Source organism: Lepidochelys kempii, chromosome 4, assembly GCF_965140265.1.
Source record: "Lepidochelys kempii isolate rLepKem1 chromosome 4, rLepKem1.hap2, whole genome shotgun sequence".
In the NCBI taxonomy this organism is placed as follows: Eukaryota; Metazoa; Chordata; order Testudines; family Cheloniidae; genus Lepidochelys; species Lepidochelys kempii.
In genome coordinates this window covers 138,582,806-138,603,051 of record NC_133259.1, presented here as the reverse complement: position 1 = coordinate 138,603,051, position 20,246 = coordinate 138,582,806, and the positions used below count along the sequence as shown (strand labels likewise).

At 53.3% G+C, this 20,246-nt stretch overlaps 1 protein-coding gene across 4 annotated transcripts in view; it reads left to right on the top strand.

The window, feature by feature from the left end:
* DYSF (dysferlin) overlaps positions 1–20,246 on the top strand; it is a 304,075-nt gene that overhangs the window by 145,915 nt on the left and 137,914 nt on the right. For all 4 annotated transcript variants that reach the window (XM_073343024.1, XM_073343025.1, XM_073343023.1 and 1 more), the window contains exons 23-29: positions 312–467; positions 6,234–6,365; positions 7,288–7,454; positions 9,806–9,920; positions 10,705–10,810; positions 12,076–12,218; positions 16,335–16,508. In XM_073343024.1, the coding sequence (XP_073199125.1) occupies positions 312–467; positions 6,234–6,365; positions 7,288–7,454; positions 9,806–9,920; positions 10,705–10,810; positions 12,076–12,218; positions 16,335–16,508 (993 nt within the window). The remainder of the gene's footprint in view (positions 1–311; positions 468–6,233; positions 6,366–7,287; positions 7,455–9,805; positions 9,921–10,704; positions 10,811–12,075; positions 12,219–16,334; positions 16,509–20,246) is intronic.

Below are 20,246 nucleotides of genomic sequence, written 5' to 3'. Positions count from 1 at the left end.
TTTTGACAGTAAGCTCTTTGGGGCGAAGACTGTCTGACTCTGTGTTTACATAATGCCTAGCATAACGGGGCCCTGTTCTCCACTGGGGCACGTAAGCATTACTGTAATACATTAATAATGATGGGTCTTTCCCGTCTCTGCTTTCTGCGACCCTGCCAGCTGTCTCGGAGCTGCCTGCTCTGTGGTGAGACCTGCTGAGATTCCACTAATCCCCCTCAGTGTCTCACTTTTCAGCCTGGATTTTTGTTGACTCATGGTATTGATTTGGGGAGGTTGAATAGATGCGATTTGTCTGCCACCGTGTTTTCCAGCCCCAGAACAGCCTGCCAGACATAGTGATCTGGATGCTTCGAGGAGACAAGCGCGTGGCTTACGCCCGGGTGCCAGCCCATGAAGTTCTTTTCTCCAGGACCGGCGCCAACTACTGTGGCAAGAACTGTGGGAAACTTCAGACGATATTTTTGAAAGTAGGTTGGGTTTTTCTTTTTGAAAGTATATTTGTTTTTAATAACATTTTTCTCCCCTTAAAAAATAACCAACAAAACCCAGCAGGGAAATCTGTAAACAGGGAAAAAATAAAGCCAGCAGTGCCTGTAAAAACAGTAGATGTTTAGGGTTTGGATTCCACTCCTATTTGGGATTGCAAGGTGAGGGGGAGGGGAGAACGCTCTGGTGTTTGTCTTTGCTCCCCAACTGTGCAGAGGAACCCCCCCCCCCGATTGTGGTGTTTGCCCCCCAGTAGTCACCTGGGAGTCAAGAGATCTGGGTCTAATCCTGGCTTGCTGGGTGTGCTTGGATAAGTTGCGTCGCCCCTCTGTGACTCAGTTTCCCCATCTGTAAATGGGGAACATGGAACTTGGCCTCTGATGTCGGAACGCAATATCCTAAAAATGATTAGCTTTCTGGAGGAGGCAGATTCCACACCCCTCCCAAAGGCACGTAGAGGTGTTAGCGTCAACTGCAGCCAGCGGTACACCCGCTTCATGGGGGTAGAATCCTAGAGGATTACGGGTGGAAGAGACCTCAGGAGGTATCTAATCCTGCTCAAAGCAGGACCAATCCCAACTAAATCCTCCCAGCCAGGGCTTTGTCAAGCCGGGCCTTAGAAACCTCTAAGGATGGAGATTCCACCACCTCCCTAGGGAACCCAGTCCAGTGCTTCACCACCCTCCTAGTGAAATCGTTTTTCCTAATATCCAACCTAGACCTCCCCCACTGCAACTTGAGACCATTGCTCCTTGTTCTGTCATCTGCCACCACTGAGAACAGCCGAGCTCCATCCTCTTTGGAACCCCCTTTCAGGTAGTGGAAAGCAGCTATCAAATCCCCCCTCGCTCTTCTCTTCTGCAGACTAAATAAGCCCAGTTCCCTCAGCCTCTCCTCGTAAGTCATGTGCCCCAGCCCCCTGATCATTTTCGTTGCCCTCCGCTGGATTCTCTCCAATTTGTCCACATACTTTCTGTAGTGGGGGGCTCAAAACTGGACGCAGTACTCCAGATGTGGCCTCACCAGTGCTGAATAGAGGGGAATAATCACTTCCCTTGATCTGCTGGCAATGCTCCTATGAATATGCCCTTAGCCTTCTTGGCAACAAGGGCACACTGTTGACTCATATCCAGCTTCTTGTCCACAGTAACCCCTAGGTCCTTTTCTGCAGAACTGCTGCCTAGCCACTCGGTCCCCAGCCTGTAGCGGTGCATGGGATTCTTCCTTCTTAAGTGCAGGACTCTGCACTTGTCCTTGTTGAACTTCATCCGATTTCTTTTGGCCCAATCCTCCAATTTGTCTAGGTCACTCTGGACCCTGTCCCTACCCTCCAGCATATCTACCTCTCCCCCCAGCTTAGTGTCATCTGCAAACTTTCTGAAGGTGCAATCCATCCCATCGTCCAGATCATTAATAAAGAAGTTGAACAAAACCGGCCCCAGGACCGACCCTTGGGGCACTCCACTTGATACCGGCTGCCAACTAGACATCGAGATGTTGATCACTACCCGTTGAGCCCGACAGTCTAGCCAGCTTTCTCTCCACCTTATAGTCCATTCATCCAATCCATACTTTTTAAACTTGCTGGCAAGAATCTGCTGTTCACTGGGGAGCTGCTCCTGCTCATACTCGCAAGGGGAAAATGTCTCCTGGTGCAGTGCTCCTCCACTGCAGCCATAGGGCTAGCTGCCATAGTGACAGCGTAAGGATTCCCGGGGACTGGCTGTCATCAGGAATCGAACCTGCTTCCACACTCCCAGCAGGTACTGGGAGCTGTCATGAAGAACCCACTCCAGAATGCCCGTTGGCAGTGATCTGTGTGCCCAACACCAACGTTTTCACTGTCTCCCTCTTTCCCTGCAAAGGCTTTTCCCCAGGGGGCGGAGTCAGCCATAGAACTTTGTGAGCGTGGTGCTACTTTGAGTGGGAGTGCGACACCTACTGGACACGGTGAGCCGGACCTGGTTTGATGTCACTCGCTAGTTTGAAGTAGAGTCAGTGGTGGATTCTCTGCCACTTGAAGTCTTTTAGATCCTGATTGGAGGATGTCAGTGACTCAGCCAGAGGTTAGAGGTCTAGTACCGGAGTGAGTGGGTGAGGTTCTGTGGCCTGCGACGTGCAGGAGGTCAGACTGGATGATCCCGATGGTCCCTTCTGGCTTTGAAGTCTATGAGTAACACAGGAGGTGATCAAACAACTAGGTCAAAGCACAGACATTCTCCAGCTGACTATCTGTCTTCCTCAGCACTGTGGTGTCCCTCGATCCTGCTGGGATACAGGGACATACTTAGTCTCTCTCTGCCTCAGCTCATCTGTAAGGGGGGAAGAATTGTAACTTTCCCTAGGCCTCAGCTAGTCTGTTTCCTGAGACTCGCAGCCACGGGTACTTTTATTGCAGTGTAGATGTACCCAGAGTCCCTTCCTCACAATATCTGTCCTTGGTTACTTCTGTTCAAGCATAACCTCCTGGTTCAGCCTGGGTTAGGTTCCCCTGTAGCTGCTGGCTCACAAAGTGGATGAGCGCCGACTAGTGCTACCAGTACACCATTCTTGTAGCTCCTGTCCTAGAAGCCTGTCCTTTTTAGCACAGAAGCTTCTGGGTCCGATTTCCACCAAGGGCCAGCATTTTGGGATTGTTTCACCACCCCACTGCAGTCAGCGGGATTACCCAGTTGTAAACGAGGACAGAATTTGGCTGAGGGAGTTTTAAATTCCCAACCCGCAGCTACCCAAATGAACTGAAGTTATGATCCCCTTGCCAAAGAAAGCTTCTTGTGTCTCGAATGAAATGTCTTCTCTCCAGTCCTCCCCATTTGGGAGCTGCAGCTCTAAAAAACAGCTGGCAGGAAAGGAAGAACCAAAATATTTAGTTTTTTTCTCAACTTCAGCTACGGATGGAAAACTAGCATCACTTAAAAAAAAAAAAAAGCAAGTGAGAGCAAAAAAACCAAACGAGACATTTCACTGTTTATTTTTTCTATTTTTGTTCAAATATGTTGGCCGCTTTCAGTGTCTTAGTCTTGAAGGTCATCTTACCAGTAGATAAACAGCACCAACCACTCTGCAGAGAGTCACATCCTCTCTCCTGCTCTTTGCTGGGTGAAAATAGGTCACCAGCCCAGAAGACTCCTGTCTCATGGTTTACCTGCAAGCCAGGACACCTGGGTTCTATCCCTAGCTTGCTGCAGGACCTGGGGCAAGTCACTTAACTGTGCTCTGCCTCAGTTTCCCCTGCCTACCTCGCTTACAGGGGTGTTGTGAGGAATGCTATGGAACAGCTAGATCTGGTCTGGAGCTTTTCAGAATAGTTTTTTGTTGGAAGTATCTCGATTCACCAAAACTTTTCACAGAAAAGGGTCAGTGAAAACGAGAGAGCGAGCGAGCTAGTGAGCACTTTCCACTTCAGTGTAGCCAGTTGTCTAGTGGATAGAATGCTTACATGGGAGACCTGGGTTCAAGTCCTTGCTTTGCCTGAGTCACAGTGGGGGCCATAGTATTGACTATTCTGCAGAGGGTGTGTCTCTGGCTTTTCACCAAAATATTCAAAAGGTCTTGGTTTCATCCCGATGCAAAACAGGCAAGATTTTGAAATCTTGAAAATGCTCATGGGACAGGAAATTGTTTCCCACCTGGCTATAGTAACAACTCCCCCCCCGCCCAAAAGAACCAGTCTTCATTAGGGTTTGAGCCCTGAAGCACAGACCTCCACCATTTGTGCTGATGGAGTAACTCCACTACTTAGCTGCAGTAGTAGTCTGTTACCCTCTAGTGGCAGGGCACGCAACAAGGTTGGCCAGTTGATGTTGTCAGCTGCGATACAAGTGATGAGCGTTATTGTGTATTTCCCTGTCTACATAAAGAGCACAGAGCAGATCCATTTATCTGTGAGAGGTACCAGCTTATGCAGTTACTTACACAGTTTAGAAGCTTTTTAAAGAGAAGGGACCAGATTTTGCTCTCATTTACTCAGGTGTCCCTCTGGAGGTGTCCCTGGCTCCCGTGGGACCACTTTGGATTTACACCAGCATCACTGGACAGAATTTGGCCTCAGCACATGTCCACATGCTGTATCATTAGCCAAGGCAGTGTTAGCTGGTCCAGACTGCTGGGCACATGGGGGGAGCTTGTAATCTTTGATGCCAGCATCTGTGCCCTCCCAGCATGGCAATGCATGTAGCGGTTAATGTGCTTCGGGCCATCACCCCCTTGTGTCCATCAGTCCCCTTTGCATGTTGGGGATGTTGCAGAGGGTTCCAGGCCCATTGGCAGTGGCTCAGGGCCTTCTCAGGCAGCTGTACCCGTGTGTCAGACTCACGCTTTGGCTGTAGCAGCCTGTGCCTGCTGCTTCCCATTCCTGTGGGCTCTGAGCTGGTATGGAACCGGGGCTGCTCCACAGCCCTGTCTGCTGGGAGGCTGGCGTTTGGCACAGACCAGCTCCAGGGCATGCAGACGGGAGCAGGGGGCACTGGTGGTACTTTAGGACCCATCACATGTGCTCATCGTGTGACTGTGGGCACTGGTGGAAAATCAGGGCCTTCCAGCTCACCTTACCTACCCCCTAATCCAGAGTGACCCTCCACAGGGGAGCTGCAGCCACAGAGAGCTCTTAGGGGGCAGACTCCCTAGACCCTCGGGGCTCCATCCCCAGAGCAACCAGCACTGGCCAGAGGGTGCAGCGGGGAAGTCAGGGCCTGCCGGAAAGGACTTCATGGCCTCTTGACGTCATCCTGTCGCTCAGCATTTGCTGCACTGTCAATGGCTCTTGGACCCCCCCTTCATCCTGCCCCTTGCCTGCCATGGTCACTCTTCAGCTGCTCAGCCTCACTCTCCCCCACCCCTTTCTCTGCCTCAGTTTCCCTTTGCCTGCCCCCTTTACCAGTAGCTCTTTGGGCCATGGGGAGGCAGCTTCCGCCCCGTGCATGCAGCCCCCTGCTCAGTGTGGGCACTATCCCAGCTGAAGGACGGAGGGAGCTGAGGATCCCAGGCACAAAAAGCTGAAGCACCAGCCTGTTTTTCAGGAGCAGGCTGCCACTGCTGTCTGGAGAGTAGGGACCTGGTTGTGCCCACAGGGCATGGCAAAGACCGGGATGTGGGGCAGTTGTGCCCAGTGGTTGGGGCAGAAATAGGAGCCCAGGGCAGAGCCGAAGTCAGGAATCAGAGCTGAAGGGCAGGACTGGGTTACCTGGAGTAAAGCAGGTGTGGCAGCAGGCAAGTACTTTGAGCACCCACTGAACTGCTGCTGGGGTTAAGACCCGATCTGCTGACAGGTGGAGCCAATCAGGCAACTGACTACAAGCCAGCTGCACTTGCCACAGGCTCTGATCCCTAACAGGGCACAGCGGGTCAGGGGTGGCGTGGGGTTCTGTTGTCCAAGAGCAGGTTCTAGGCAGTGCAGCCACTATAGGGCACACCACACACTCGTTTGCATGCCTGGGTGGCCATGGTTTGAGCATTGGCCTGCTAAACCCAGGGTTGTGAGTTCAATCCTTGAGGGGGCCATTTGGGATCTGGGGCAAAAATTGGGGACTGGTCCTGCTTTGAGCAGGGGGTTGGACTAGATGATCTCCCGAGGTCCCTTCCAACCCTGATATTCTATGATTCTATGTCACTGGGTGCACAGGAGTGAGTAGGGCTCTGCTTCCACCTTCTCTCATCCTTATTGGACAGGCGTTAGCCCAGAGCAGCCCTTACCCTTAACAGGCAGCCGCTGCCCTGCGGATATTAATTGGGTTCCCTTTCTTTGGCAGTACCCACAGGAAGAGGCGATGGGCCCCAGGATCCCGGCTCAGTTGCGGGTTCAGCTCTGGTTTGGGCTGGCTGTAGACGAGAAGGAGTTTAACAAGTACGCAGAGGGGAAGCTCTCCGTCTTTGCCGAAACCGTGAGTGGACACCGGTGTTCCCTCTAAATTTTCCCCACCCATGTGCGTAATGAATTTTGTTGTATGCACCAATATGGAGGTGATGTGTCACATCAGTTGGTGCACGTAGCAAAATTCATGTGGTGGGGTGGGGCCCAGGGGTTTGGCGTGTGGGAGGGGCAGAGGGTTGGGGTATGGGGGGGGGAATGAAGGCTCTGGATGGGGGTGCAGGCTGCCCCAGGGCTACGGCAGGGAGAGAGGATTCCACCCAGCTCTCTCTCCCCCCCCTCTCTCCCCGGTCGGACCAGGGCGCCTCACCCCTGGCCGCAGCAGGTCCAGGACGGGCCTGGGTTCGGGCTGGGGGAGGGGCACCTGTCCCCTGGCCACGGCAGGTCTGGGTTCCCTGAGCGCCTGCCTGGCACTTAATAGGCTGTGGCGCAGTTGTGTGGCCATGCAGTTTACAAGGAACTTAGGTTGACACTGAGTTTTGGATCCTTGAGTCCTCCCGCTTCTTCCCTCTAGGGGCGCTAATGTGGCAGGTAAGCATCCTGCCCTGGAAGGAAGTGAATTCAGGGCTCTGCTGCGAGTTGGTGCAGTTATTCATGGCAGGACGGGCAGCCACAGTCCAGCTGTAAACACACTCATTCCAAGCAGACCCTGAGCCGGGGGTTGGGTCCTTCACCTCTGGGTCACTAAGTCAGATTTCACTCATGCTAACAGCCCCTGAAGATCATGGCCACGCTCTTTGGTGGCCTGCATGGAGTTGGCTTCTCAGGCCACTCCTTTGACGGTATCCCTCAAACTGCCTCTATGATGGAGTGCTCTTCCCTGTGTAGTGAATTTACTCCCAAGTAGCTGCTCTCTGTGGGTCTCTTTCCATGCTCTCGCTGTTCCCATATACCCAACTGTTATCCTGAAAGTGTCTCTCATTTTGATGTCTAAGTATGAGAACCAGGTGAAGCTGGCACTGGTTGGGAACTGGGGGACGACTGGTCTGACCTACCCCAAATACAGCGACGTGACCGGCAAAATCAAACTGCCTAAGGATAGCTTCCGTCCCTCTGTCGGCTGGACGTGGGCCGGGGACTGGTTCATCAGCCCAGAAAAGACGTGAGTAGATCGCTTGATGGATACAGTAAGATAACAGTTCTGGTGCCCACAACTCAAGAAGGATGTTGGTCAATTGCAGAGGGTTCAGAGAAGAGCCACGAGAATGATTAAAGAAAACCTGCCTGTAACGGGGTGGGATTCACCCCTGTGGCACCTCCTGCTGGTTCCTGGGAATTAGCTCAGTTTCCAGCTCCGGAGCACCCTCTGCAGGCCCACATCCCTCCTGGACCCCGGTACCCCTTTCTTTGGATGCTGCCCCAGGCAGTACACCCACTCTCTGGGTCTCCCCACCCAGGGGAACCCCTACCCACAATCCCCACCTTGCCTCAGTACATGGCTACTACCAGCTACCATCTAGCCCCAGCTCACTGGGGTAGACTGCAGTCTAATTGCCACTCATCACAGGCAAGGAGGGGTTTGGACCTGCTGCCTCTGCCTACCCCTCAGGCTATCCCCCACAACCCCAGTACCTATTTGGCCTTATACTAGGCTACAGCCCAGGAGGGGGGTTTCCAGGCTAGAGCTCCCCAGCCATGCTCCACTCCAGGTACCTTCTCAAGCTCCCCAGCAGCCAGACCCAGCTCCCTCCACAGCTAGAGGAGACTCTGTCTGCTTCTGGCCCACTGCTCTCTCATAAAGGCCAGCTGAGCCCTGATTGGCACGTGGCCACAGCTGAGCCTGCTTCCCCAATCGGCCTGGGAACTGCGTGACCACCCCGCTGCACTGCCTTGTAGCAGTAGACTCAAGGAGCTCAGTCTGCTTAGCCTAACAAAAAGCAGATATGGGGTGATTTGATCACAGTTTATAAGTACTTGCATGGGAACAAATATATATTTGTATATTTAACACCATTATAAATGATGGCGGCAAAGCGGGGTTTGGGGTGGAGGCTGACAGGTCGCAACCCCCCATGTAATAATCTTGCGATGCCCTGAGGGGTCCCGACCCCCAGTTTGAGGACCCCTGGACTAGATGATCACAATGGACTCTTCTGGCCTTCGAATCTATGAATCTGTCCCTCAGCAAGGGGCATGGGAGCTCCCTGTTTAAATAGCATTTGTCAATTACAAGACGTTTCATCTAAGGGTCCATAAACACCCTAAGGACATGTAGCGACCTGATAGCAAACCATCCGGCAGCCTAGAGGGATGTGGGTCTGGGGCTCAGCTCTTCCCCTGACAGCTGTTGAGAATTCAGTGCACTTCCTAAACTATTAAATTAAGATGATATGTATTGCAGTAGCATCTAGCAGCCCCAGGTGTGAACCAAGCACCTTTTACGCTAGGTGCTGTACAAATACAGACAAAAAAGATGGTCCGCTGAAAGGAGCGTCCAAGCTAACAAGCTGCTGGTCCCCAGTGCAGAGCCTAAGTACAAGAGATTTGGGTATGGGACCTACCTGAGGGATTTGGGGGACTGGACCTGGAAGCAGGTTGCAGGGAATTTCTGCAGTGCAAGAGCGGCCCATGCTGGCTTGGTGGCCAGTGGATCCACTCACTGCACATATCCACAGATCTGGTCCTGGTACCCACCAGCCTGTCCATTCCCCTGGTCGGCAGCTGGATAGGGCTCAAGGGGATAAGCCGTGGCCTTTGATCCTGACCTACTTTGCCCATGTCTTTAGGTCAGACTGGATGATCACAGTGGTCCCTTCTGGCCTTGGAATCTGGGAATCTGTGAACTCCAACTTTCACAGACAGTGCCATTGCAGAGCTCAGCTGTATACTGCACAGGGCTGGGAGATCCATTTGCACCGCCTTCCCACTGCCTGGGGCCTCCAGGCACGATCCATGGTATTGCTGGCCTCCCATAGCTCTTGAACTGCTAGGAGGCAGTGGCCCTGTATAAGCAGGTGTTACTTCACCCACCATGGAAATGCAGCCACCTCTGGGGTGGGACATGGCAGCTGTTGAATGTGCAGTGCAATGCAGGTTCACACAATGAACCTGATGATTTATGATGATTTGATGATTTAACTGGGAATTGGTCCTGCTTTGAGCAGGGGGTTGGACTAGATGACCTTCTGGGGTCCCTTCCAACCCTGATATTCTATGATTCTATGATTCTATAAGAAGCAAATCCAGCTGGAATAGCATGTCCGGCTGAAACAGCAGTGCGGATGCTGCAGTTCAGGCTTATATCTGCTTTGGAAGAGCCTATAACTGGAGTGTCCACAATCCAGCTGTATTTTCTAGGCATCTGCTCAGTGGCATTGGTGAGCATTTTCCGTTCTGTGGGTAACGGGTTGGGATCTAGGAGGCAGCAGCTGGCTGAAAGGACGAGTGTTTGTGGAGATGATGCAGGGGAGCTCTTAGTTGCTTTTCTTTCCCTCCCATCCTCCCTGGATGCAGGTTACTTTATGACACAGATGCTGGTCACATGAGCTTTGTAGACGAAGTGTTTGAGAATCAAGTCCGGCTTCCTGGAGGCCAGTGGATCCACATGGCTGAGGCCTACACAGATGTGGTAAGAACTCCCCCCCACCCCTGTAGACTGCTGTTGTATTCCTTTAGATGGCAAACCCCCTGATTGTCCTAGGACTGGCCAGCTGGGTGACCTTGGGCAAGCCACTTCCCCACTCTGTGCCTCAGTTTCCCCGTCTGCCAAATGAGGATAATGATCCTGGCTTGCTTTGTAGAGTGTTTTGAGATCTATTGGTGAAAACAGTTAGGTTATTTATTCATAGTGTCAATCAAACCACGCCCGCATTAACCGACTGAAAAGGTAGCCCGTGTCGTAGATTGTGGAATCCCCTACAAATGAGTCAGTTGTCACATTTCAGACTTCAGGAATGTATTTGCACCGAGGGATCAAAAAAAAAAAAGGTTTAGATTCACTGACCATTTCACAGAGGGGTTATCGGGAAATGACTGCAGCTCATCCACGGATCAGCAGATCCCCTTGTGCATTCTCAGGGAATCCATTCTGCACCATCCGGCCAAGTGCTGTCAGTTTGGGGAGGGCTCCCTGTCTCATTGGTCCATCTCTAGCACAGCAAGTGAGTCCCTGCGGGGAGTCTCAGCATAACCCGAACAACGGAGCTATTGCAACATTTCCATCCATAGATACTATTTACCAAGCATCAGGGTGGAGCCTGGCACTGGGTGCTCTATGCTCCAGAGGGCTCACAGGCTAAAAGGGGAACTGATACAAGGCCGGCTTTGTTGCTAGCCACCTTGGAAGTCTGTGTGGGCTGTGGGTGCGCTCATAGGCCGAATATTGCTCAGTAAACGCACCCCATGTCTTCCAGAATGGGGAGAAAGTGCTTCCTAAGGAGGAGATCGAGTGTCCCCCAGGATGGAAATGGGAAGACGTGGAATGGGACACAGATCTCAACCGAGCGGTTGATGAGAGAGGTATGCCAGAACCTTACGTATATTTCAGCTTCCCTCCCCATCCCCCTTTACTCTGCCCACTGTGGCCATTGCCTCTCCAGGGAGGAGCCCTGCACACAGCTTCCCCATCCCAGCCTACCTGTCCCCCTTTGTCCACTACAGCTACAAAAACATTCCCTCCATTTCTACCTGGGTCTACTCTGGTGCCCCACTGCAGTGCTTCCATTCACGTCAGTGGGAGCTGATGGATCCTGGGATGCGTCTGTGCTGAGAGTTCTCTCCCCCATCAGTCTAGCACGAGGACAGCTCGGCTGAAGTTAGCAGGGATGGAAGCGCTCGTGCCAGCAGGGTGAAAGCGTTTTTACCCCTCTGTTCGTGCTGGACCAGCGATGGGGAAAGGGCCAGCGTAGAAGAGGCCAGCAGATCCCTAGCGCAGCCACAGCCAGGATTCCTCACCAGAAAGATACCGACAGACGGGCGAGAGAGCAACAAAAGTCCCCTAGAGGGACTGCCCCTGCTTTGACAGAGCCAAGCTAAAAGGGGGAACATTGGCTGCTGAGCCTTGGAAAGGTGTGAGTGCCGAGGAGGACACAAGGGGTTACTAGGAGGAGGGCGAGATGCAACTGGGCTGGATCTGAGCCTCCTGATAGTGCGAAGCAGTCAGCTGGGTAGTGTGCTCCCACAGGACGGGGTAGGCACCCATCACATACTTACTTATTGAAGGGACCAGCAGATTACTTAACCTGGCAGCCAAACCAACCAGAGTTGCTGGAGTGGGAGGCAGCACGGGACACCCCACTGGAGTTCAAGACCAGCATGTTAACCTCTCAGCCATCCCAGATGGACGAAGAGGGACTGCAGACCAGCCTGGACAAATGACTAGAAATGCTGGGAACCATCTGGATGACCTAGAAGGATTTGTTCTAAGGTCACACCCAAGAGTTGAATGTCCACAGAGCAGCCCCCTGCATGAATCAGCAGTAGGGCATGCATAACCAGGGTCATCTGGTCCAAAGCATGGAGCCTTGGGCACGTGAGCTAAAGGGGTAACTCTGACATCTGGCAGCAGTAGTAGGCTGCTATTGTCTGTGTGGCCAGCCACTCGGAGCGGGGAAGTGACACACACTTTAAAAGCATGTTGCAGGCAGGTTCTGGAAAGCAAGTTTTGTTATTTAGGAAAACCCCAACTGAAATTGATTTTGAAAGCATCTGCAATGACTTAATGGTTAGATGCAAAGGCAGCTGCCCTATCCCCGCATTCACCCTGGTATCTCCTTTACTCTGAGGCTGGGAGTACGGCATCGCTATCCCGCCAGACCGTAAGCCCAAGGCCTGGGTGCCGGCCGAGAAGATGTACCACACTAGCCGCCGGCGGCGGTGGGTGCGGCTCCGCAGGAGGGACCTTAAGCAGATGGAGGCTGTGAAAAAGGTATGGCGATCCCAGAGGAGAATAATACCTAGGGCCAGATCCCCAAATGGGGTCCATTGGTGTTGCTCTGTTCCTAGCTCTGCCATTGGGCTGCCAGGTGATCTTGGTCAAGTCACTTTGTCTCTGATTCACAGTCGTAAAATGGGGGTGATGCTACTGACCTCCTTTCCAAAGCACTTTGAGATCTGACGGAAAGCCCTGTTTGAGAGCTACATAGTATGACTTCTGGGGTGGCGTATGACTCTACCTGCGTAGGGGGAGAAAATTTGTCCCTTCAATGGTATGCTTTTCTGGGCAAGGACCTTGGCTTCCCCTCGGCCTCAGAAGCACCTGGGACACTGACACAATAGGAATAATTGTGAGGTTATTGCTGTTGTTTTATTAATAAGTCAATGGGGCAGGACCCCAGCTGGTGTCCGTCGGCCGTAGCTCCATTGGAGTCAACGGGGCAGGTCCCCTGCTGGTGTCCGTCGGCCGTAGCTCCATTGGAGTCAACGGGGCAGGTCCCCTGCTGGTGTCCGTCGGCCGTAGCTCCATTGGAGTCAACGGGGCAGGTCCCCTGCTGGTGTCCGTCGGCCGTAGCTCCATTGGAGTCAACGGGGCAGGTCCCCTGCTGGTGTCCGTCGGCCGTAGCTCCATTGGAGTCAACGGGGCAGGTCCCCTGCTGGTGTCCGTCGGCCGTAGCTCCATTGGAGTCAACGGGGCAGGTCCCCTGCTGGTGTCCGTCGGCCGTAGCTCCATTGGAGTCAACGGGGCACGTCCCCTGCTGGTGTCCGTCGGCCGTAGCTCCATTGGAGTCAACGGGGCAGGTCCCCTGCTGGTGTCCGTCGGCCGTAGCTCCATTGGAGTCAACGGGGCAGGTCCCCTGCTGGTGTCCGTCGGCCGTAGCTCCATTGGAGTCAACGGGGCAGGTCCCCTGCTGGTGTCCGTCGGCCGTAGCTCCATTGGAGTCAACGGGGCAGGTCCCCTGCTGGTGTCCGTCGGCCGTAGCTCCATTGGAGTCAACGGGGCAGGTCCCCTGCTGGTGTCCGTCGGCCGTAGCTCCATTGGAGTCAACGGGGCAGGTCCCCTGCTGGTGTCCGTCGGCCGTAGCTCCATTGGAGTCAATGGGGCAGGTCCCCAGCTGGTGTCAGTCGGTGTTGCTCAGTTGAAGATGATGGAGCTCCTCCAATTCACTCCAGCTGAGGAGCTGGCCCATTGTCTCCGAGCAGTTGACAAAGACCAGTTATTCCAGGCCCTGGTGAGGTGAGTAAGGGTTGTTGTCCCCCACTGCACAGATGGGGCAATTGCAGAGGAGAGGTCTAGGATCAGATTTTCATGAATAGCTGCCATGTCGATGTGCCTCCGTTTTTGGATGAGCAGCTTGAGACGCTTTGACTGAGTGCCTGCTGCTTCCCATGACGTCTGCTGGAACGGAATTGTGTTTTAAACCAAATTAAAAACCAGAACGCCCCTCAGCAAGGATTCCTGCAGGCGTTCCTGCTGCGAATGGCACAGGGAGCCTTTCCCCTCAGGCTGTAGCTTTAACCCATTGCAGGCTGGGAGTGGCTGAGAGGCGTGGCTCAGGCCCCAGTGGGGAAGGGCAACTTTTGCCAGCAGGCTCAGGAAAGAAGCCAAGGGTTGACTGAGGCTTGGAAGGTGACCTTGTCTCTGACTCCCGAGGCCCGTTGGGTGAGGGCGTGTCGGCAGGGCAGTGGGCATAGCTGATGTGGAGAAGCAGAGGACCCCGTTTCCAGAGCTCGCACTTTTCACCAAGTCCCAATCCTTCTCACACGTGGTTCCCCCTCCTCCCCACCTCACGTGCATGCCCGCCCAAGCTTTCCTGGCTATGGTGAAATATGCACAGCAGGCTGTTCGGCGAGGGTGAGAACCGCTCCCGTGCAGAGAGGCTAGCACAAGGACTTAAACACCACTGGAGCCCCGAGGGGCGATAACCCATTTAGCCCGTACATTCACGGCCGGAGATCAGACCCTATGGACGGGGGGATCTAGGCTTTGTGCCGGAAGCTCTGCCCAGGGCTCGGTTTCAGCCTCCCTGCCTAATTTCTGAAATATTCCCAGCATCCCGCTGTCTCGCTGCTCCCCACTAGGTGTCCCCGTTGGCCCAGGAATGCCGTTGAAATGGCTGCAGCCTGGAGGCTTGCGACAGTCAAATGCCCGCGAGATTTTCTCTTTTGCTCTTTCACTAGAAAATGCAGGGAGACCCGACTACCAAACCACTGCACAGCGGTCGATCGGGCCCCCGTGGCTTTCCAGAGGCTGCGATAGGCTAGCGACATGGCACGGCAGCCTCTGAAATCATACCAGGGCACCTAAGCTCTGCCAGCCAGCACGCCTGCCCCTTTAGTATTATTTGATGAAGAGAACTCGGTGCTGGTGAAAGGTCCCAGTTCTGTCACACACCTCCTGGGGGACCTTGGGCAAGTCACTTAGGCTCTCTACACCCCTTGTTCCCCCTCTGGCAAATTGGGATAGGAATCCTGCCTTTGTCTGGTTAGATTGTAAACTCACTGGGGGCAGGGACTGTCTATAACCATATGTTTGTCCAGCTCCCAGCACAATGGGGCCTGATCTCAGCCGGCTCCTACCACCGTACAAATACATGAGTGATAATATCACAACGGATGCTGATGTCTTCTCCTTATCCAGAAGACAGGCAGAGCTTCCATCCCTGCCCCAGGCCTTAGCTGTGATCCAAAGAGAGGGGGACTTGTCTCCAGGGTCCAATCGATCCTCCAAGGAGCTCAGACTCGCTGGGCAGGGGACTGACTCATTTTACAGGCCTGTCATGTGGGAAGGACTTTCAGATCCCCAGCCACGTGTGAAACAGTGACCTCGAACTGAGAGCCTCAAGTCTGCCCCGCTTTCCATCTCAGTGTAAATCCAGTGCAGAGGGTCCAGGGGGAAAGTATCGACAGGGTTTACCAGCGAGGAAACCCGTCAGAAGCCCCCTGCTCACTGGTGAATAACCAAAGGTGGGCAGGGGAGGAAACATACTGTTAAGCTCTGAAGTATCAGATGCAGGCAGAGAAACATGGGGGATGAGGGCAGCGAGGAGAGAAACTGATCTGATGCTTTTCTCCTTTACAATGGCAAAGTCTCTAAAGTGCCTCAGCCGACAACTGTAGCAGCTCCCCAGCTTTGAGCTAGTCCAGAGCTTGGAGGGGAGACCTCCAAGGAAAACAGGGTGCTGCGGGTGACCCGGTAGGCGGTGTCCTTCCCCTCGAGTCATCGCTGAGCTCATGCTCTGCATCAGATGAGGTGTAATGCAAAGCGCTTGGCCGGTCTGTGGTAAGAATCAAGGTGTTAGCTGACTTTAGCAGCCTGGCAACATTAGCATGGGGTCAATTACTGCCGACCTAGCTCCGTTCCCCTGCAGTGTCAAGTGCAGATGATCTTCTTTATCTCTTCCCCACTACGCCTACAAGTGGTGTTAAACACTTACTGGTCGTATTTATTCTTTATAGCGGGGCCAGGTCTAAAGACCTCAGTCCAGGGCTGGGGACCCATTGCGCTAGGTGCTGTACACACATACAATGAAGAGACAGCCCTTGCCATCCAGAGTTTACAGGCCAAGACCCAGCTCCTCAAAGGTATTTAGGCACTTAACTGCCATTTAAATCAATGGGAGTTAGGCTCCTAAATACCTCTGAAGATCTGGGCCTAAGTAAACAGGGGTCTTGTTTCACCCCACAGGTGGCTGCACATCAGTAGTGAGTAAATTATCCCTATTTGGGGTGCAAAGGAGATGGTAGTGAATGAAAGGCTGTACCCTGGATGGCTCTGCAGTGCCGTCAGGTTAATTTGGGGCTCTCAGCATGGTTCTTGATTGATGCCAAAGAACCACCAGCAACTGGACCAGTGGGGTACCCATTCTAACTACCAGTGATGAATGGGTCTTGGGGGATGGGGCAGCTCAGTGGCAGTATGGGGGAAGCTTGCCCTGTGGCTGCGTGTCCTGGGCCTGCTCTGTGGATACTTGGCACCACTCTCCAGAGGTCAATCCAGCTCTTGGCATCAGCGTTAACCAGAAGGGGGCTGGGGAGCGGATCTGTCCCCCTGCAGATGGTCCTTCCTTGCAGCGCTGTGATTCCCCTGCTCTCTGCCCCCATGCAGCACAAGCAGGAGGAGTTGGAAGGTGAGGGCTGGGAATACGCCTCTCTCTTTGGCTGGAAGTTCCACCTCAACTACCGCAAGACGGACACCTTCCGCCGCCGTCGCTGGAGGCGCCGCATGGAGCCGCTGGAGCGCACTGGAGCGGCTGCTGTCTTTGCCCTGGAGGGCACTTTGGTAGGTACCAGGGCAGGTTTTATTGCCAAGTCCTGGGGTTTCGGAAGGCGGTGGGTAGAAACGGGCTTGAGCCAGGAAATTCAGATCCAGATCCAAATTATTTGATAGATTGTGAGGCCGGATGGGACCGTTAGGGTCATCCGGTCTGACCTCCCGCAAACCACAGGCCAGAGAATTTTGCTCAGTGATTCCTAAAGCAAGCCAATAACGCCTGGCTGAGCTAGAGCAGATCTTTCAGAAGAACATCTAGTTTTGATGTGATGACTCCAAGCGATGGAGAACCCTGGCCCTTGGCAGCGGTTCCAGTGGTTAATCACCCACCCTGTTCCTTATTTCCAGTAAGAATATTTCCACTTCTCAGCCACTGGATCTTGGTCTGCCTTTGGCTGCTAGATTAAAGGCAGCTGCAGGGTGTGGGGTTAGCTCTGTCTGTACCAGCCCAACTCCAGTTGGCTCAACCAAGGTGCCACTCTTCTTTTGGCTCCTCCTGGTGTCGTGGGAACATGTGCTTCCCGATTCAGGCCTTTGCTGCTGCAACATGCACGATGAACACACAGGTGGGTCAGAGTCATCCTTGTCTCTCTGTGGAGTTACACCAGGCAGGGCTGGATTTAGCCTGGTGAGTCTGGTTGCCAGGCACAGGGGGACTGCTCAGCGGACTTGCTCAATGCACCTGTACGGGATAGTGAGAAAGGGAGCTGAAGAGGGCTCTCCAGCTGGGATGAAGGCAGTACAGCTCTTATCACCATGGCTTGGGAGAGGCTATCCCAGCAGAGCTGCTGCTTAAGGACTGTAAGGTTCAAGTCCCAGCTGCATGGGCAGTGAATCTGGCCATCGTCCAGGGCAGGAATCCCTCTCAGCTAGTTGAGTCTACTGTAGAATCTCGCCAAAGGCAACAAGGAAACCCAGATATTCTCCAGAATTATAAACTGCGCCTCCAACCTGCCTTGGTACTTAGACCTCAGGGTGCATCTCAGCCCTTTATTATTGATACAGGGTTCAGCCAGGATACTTGGATTCAAACCTGAACTTCCCCAGAGTTGGGCAGGGGTGGTGGTGTGGGCCCAGTCTCTAATGCAACACAGGCCCATACAGAAGGAGAAATTCAATAAACCACTGTAATATCAGACCCATCCCCCTAGGCTCAGAGACACATCTCCATCAGAGGAGCCGGCACAGGTGGCCCAGTCCATTTTGAATAGCTGTGAGTCCCACCTCGGAGCTCAGGCTTGCAAACAGCCTTGTTATCTGCTCTCTGGGCCCTTCTATTATTTGTTTAACTAATATGCTGGCTTTCTTTATATCTTGTATTTCATAATCGGTTGGCTTTTTCAATAGCTAAATGGGAAACAACCACTGCAGTACAAAGCCCCTATTATAGGGTTGTTTTTTTCCCCTTTGGATTTTTCTTTTTCATGCTACATTTTGTCCTTCCTTTTGTCTGACAGTTGAACTCGGTGGTAAGTTCTAAACAACTTACTACATGGAATTTAATCATGTCAGGTTTTTTATGTTCACATCGACCCTGCGAGCTCTCCAGGTTTTTCCAGAGAGTAATCTTAACTGTTGCATGCCCTGAAGAGATGCACGCTCTGCATGCAGGCTCAGGAGTTAGGACTCCTGGGTTCTATTCCTAGTGCCGCTGCTCATGCTCTCTGACTTGGGGCCACTCACTTAATCCCTCTGAGTCTTGGTTTCTCCACTTATAGCACTGGTTTTCAAACTTTTTTCCTGGGGACCCAGCTGAAGAAAATTGTTGATGCCCGTGACCCAGTGGAGCAGGGGACAAGGGGTTTGAGGTGTGGGAAGGGCTCAGGGCTGGGGACGAGGGGTTTGAGGTGTGGGAGGGGCTCAGGGCTGGGGCAGAGGGTTGGGGTGCGAGAGGAGGTCAGGGCTCTGCGCTGGGGATGAGGGGTTTGGGGTGTGGGAGGGGCTCAGGGTTTGGGGGGACTCAGGGCTTGGGCAGGGAGTTGGGGGGCGGGTGGGTCAGGGCTCTGGGCTGGGGATGAGGGGTTTGGGGTGCAGGAAGGGGTTCCAGGTTTGGGGGGGCTCAGGGCTGGGGCAGGGGATTGGGGCTCGGACTTACCTCCGGTGGCTCCCAGTCAGCAGCACAGCCAGGGAGCACTACGGACCACGCTGCGCCCCAAAAGTGACCAGCAGCAGGTCTGGCTCCTAGGCAGAGGCGCACTAGCGGCTCTGCACAACTCTCGCCCGTAGGCACCCCCCACAATTCCCATTGGCCGGTTGCTGGTCAATGGGAGTGTGGACCTGGTGCTCGGGGTGGGGGCAGCGCATGGAGCCCTGTCCCCGCCCTGCCTAGAAGCCGGGCCCACTGCGGGCTGCTTCTGGGGCACAGCGCGGTGTCGGAAAAGGTAGGTACTAGCCTGCCTTCGCTGGGCAGCACCGCCGACGGGACTTTTAATGTCCCGGTCAGCAGTGCGACCCAGTGCCTTCCATGCCGTAACCCAGTAGTGGGTTGCGACCCACAGTTTGAAAAACACTGCCGTAGAGGGCAGTGGTGTCACACACGCACAGGGGCAGTAAAGCATGATGGTCTGCCATTAAATTGCTTTGTGACCTTGGTCAGCTCCTTTCCCCTCTCTGTGCCTCAGTGTCCCCTTCAGCGCAATGGGGATACAGATATGGACATTCCTTTGTTGTGTTCAGGAGGGTTTCCTTAGAGATCGACCCAAGCTGCAGAATTTGGATCCAGTTTAGGTTTGGTGGCGGGGGAAGAATGCCCCATTTTTGTGCTCACTTTGAAGACCATAGTAGGGCGGGTTGGGAAACAGGTTCTCTGTCCGGAAAGATTTTGTGATTTCCAAATTTTCCCATCCAGAACTGAGAGTCTCACATGGGGTGGTCTCGATTTGTTAGCTCACCAGTCTTGCTCCGTCCCCCACTATTTGGCCACACCCAACTCTGCATTTGTCAAGTCCTTGTGAAGGAGTGACCCCTCCTGGCCAAGTTCTTGGTAGTCTGTCCCCGTTCCGATAACAGGGAAGCAGCAGATTCGTGGCGCCAGGAGGGTATAGCAATTTCCCCTCTCTTGGTATTAACACCTCCTCATCAGTTATTGGGAGTGGACCACATCCATCCTGACTGAATTGGCCTTGTTAACACTGGTTCTCCCTTCTCTTCATGTGTCAGTATATTTATGCCTGCATCTGTAATTTTCACTCCATGCATCTGAAGAAGTGGGGTTTTTACCCACAAAAGCTTATGCCCAAATAAATCTGTTAGTCTTTAAGGTGCCACCAGACTCCTCATTGTTTTTGTGGATACAGACTAACATGGCTACCCCTCTGATACTTTTCTCCTAAATCACGCACTGAGTTAATGGCAGATTGGTGGCTAGAATCCAGTTCTCCTGCCTCCCTAAGGGACCCTCCACACAGGGCCTACACGAGCTGGGAGAATCCCCTTCTTGTAGGCTGTATTCTCCCTGCCTTAACTATTGTGGAAGTGTGCATCACTGCCCTTTTCTGGATAGAATCGGAGCTGCTCAATTTTGTGTCATAGGCTCTATACTGCTTGCAGTTTGATAAAGATTCTCCTTTAGCGTCATTGGCAGGATCCTGAACTTTTGAAGCAGCAGTTCTAGCCCCATTGTTGCACTGAAAAATGAGGGGTACAGCAAAGAGACAGCAGTGATCTCCCTGGATAGCTGTGGATTAAAATTAAAGCAAGAAAACAGAACTAGTTTCAGTGCATTTTATTATGGATGGATTTTACAGC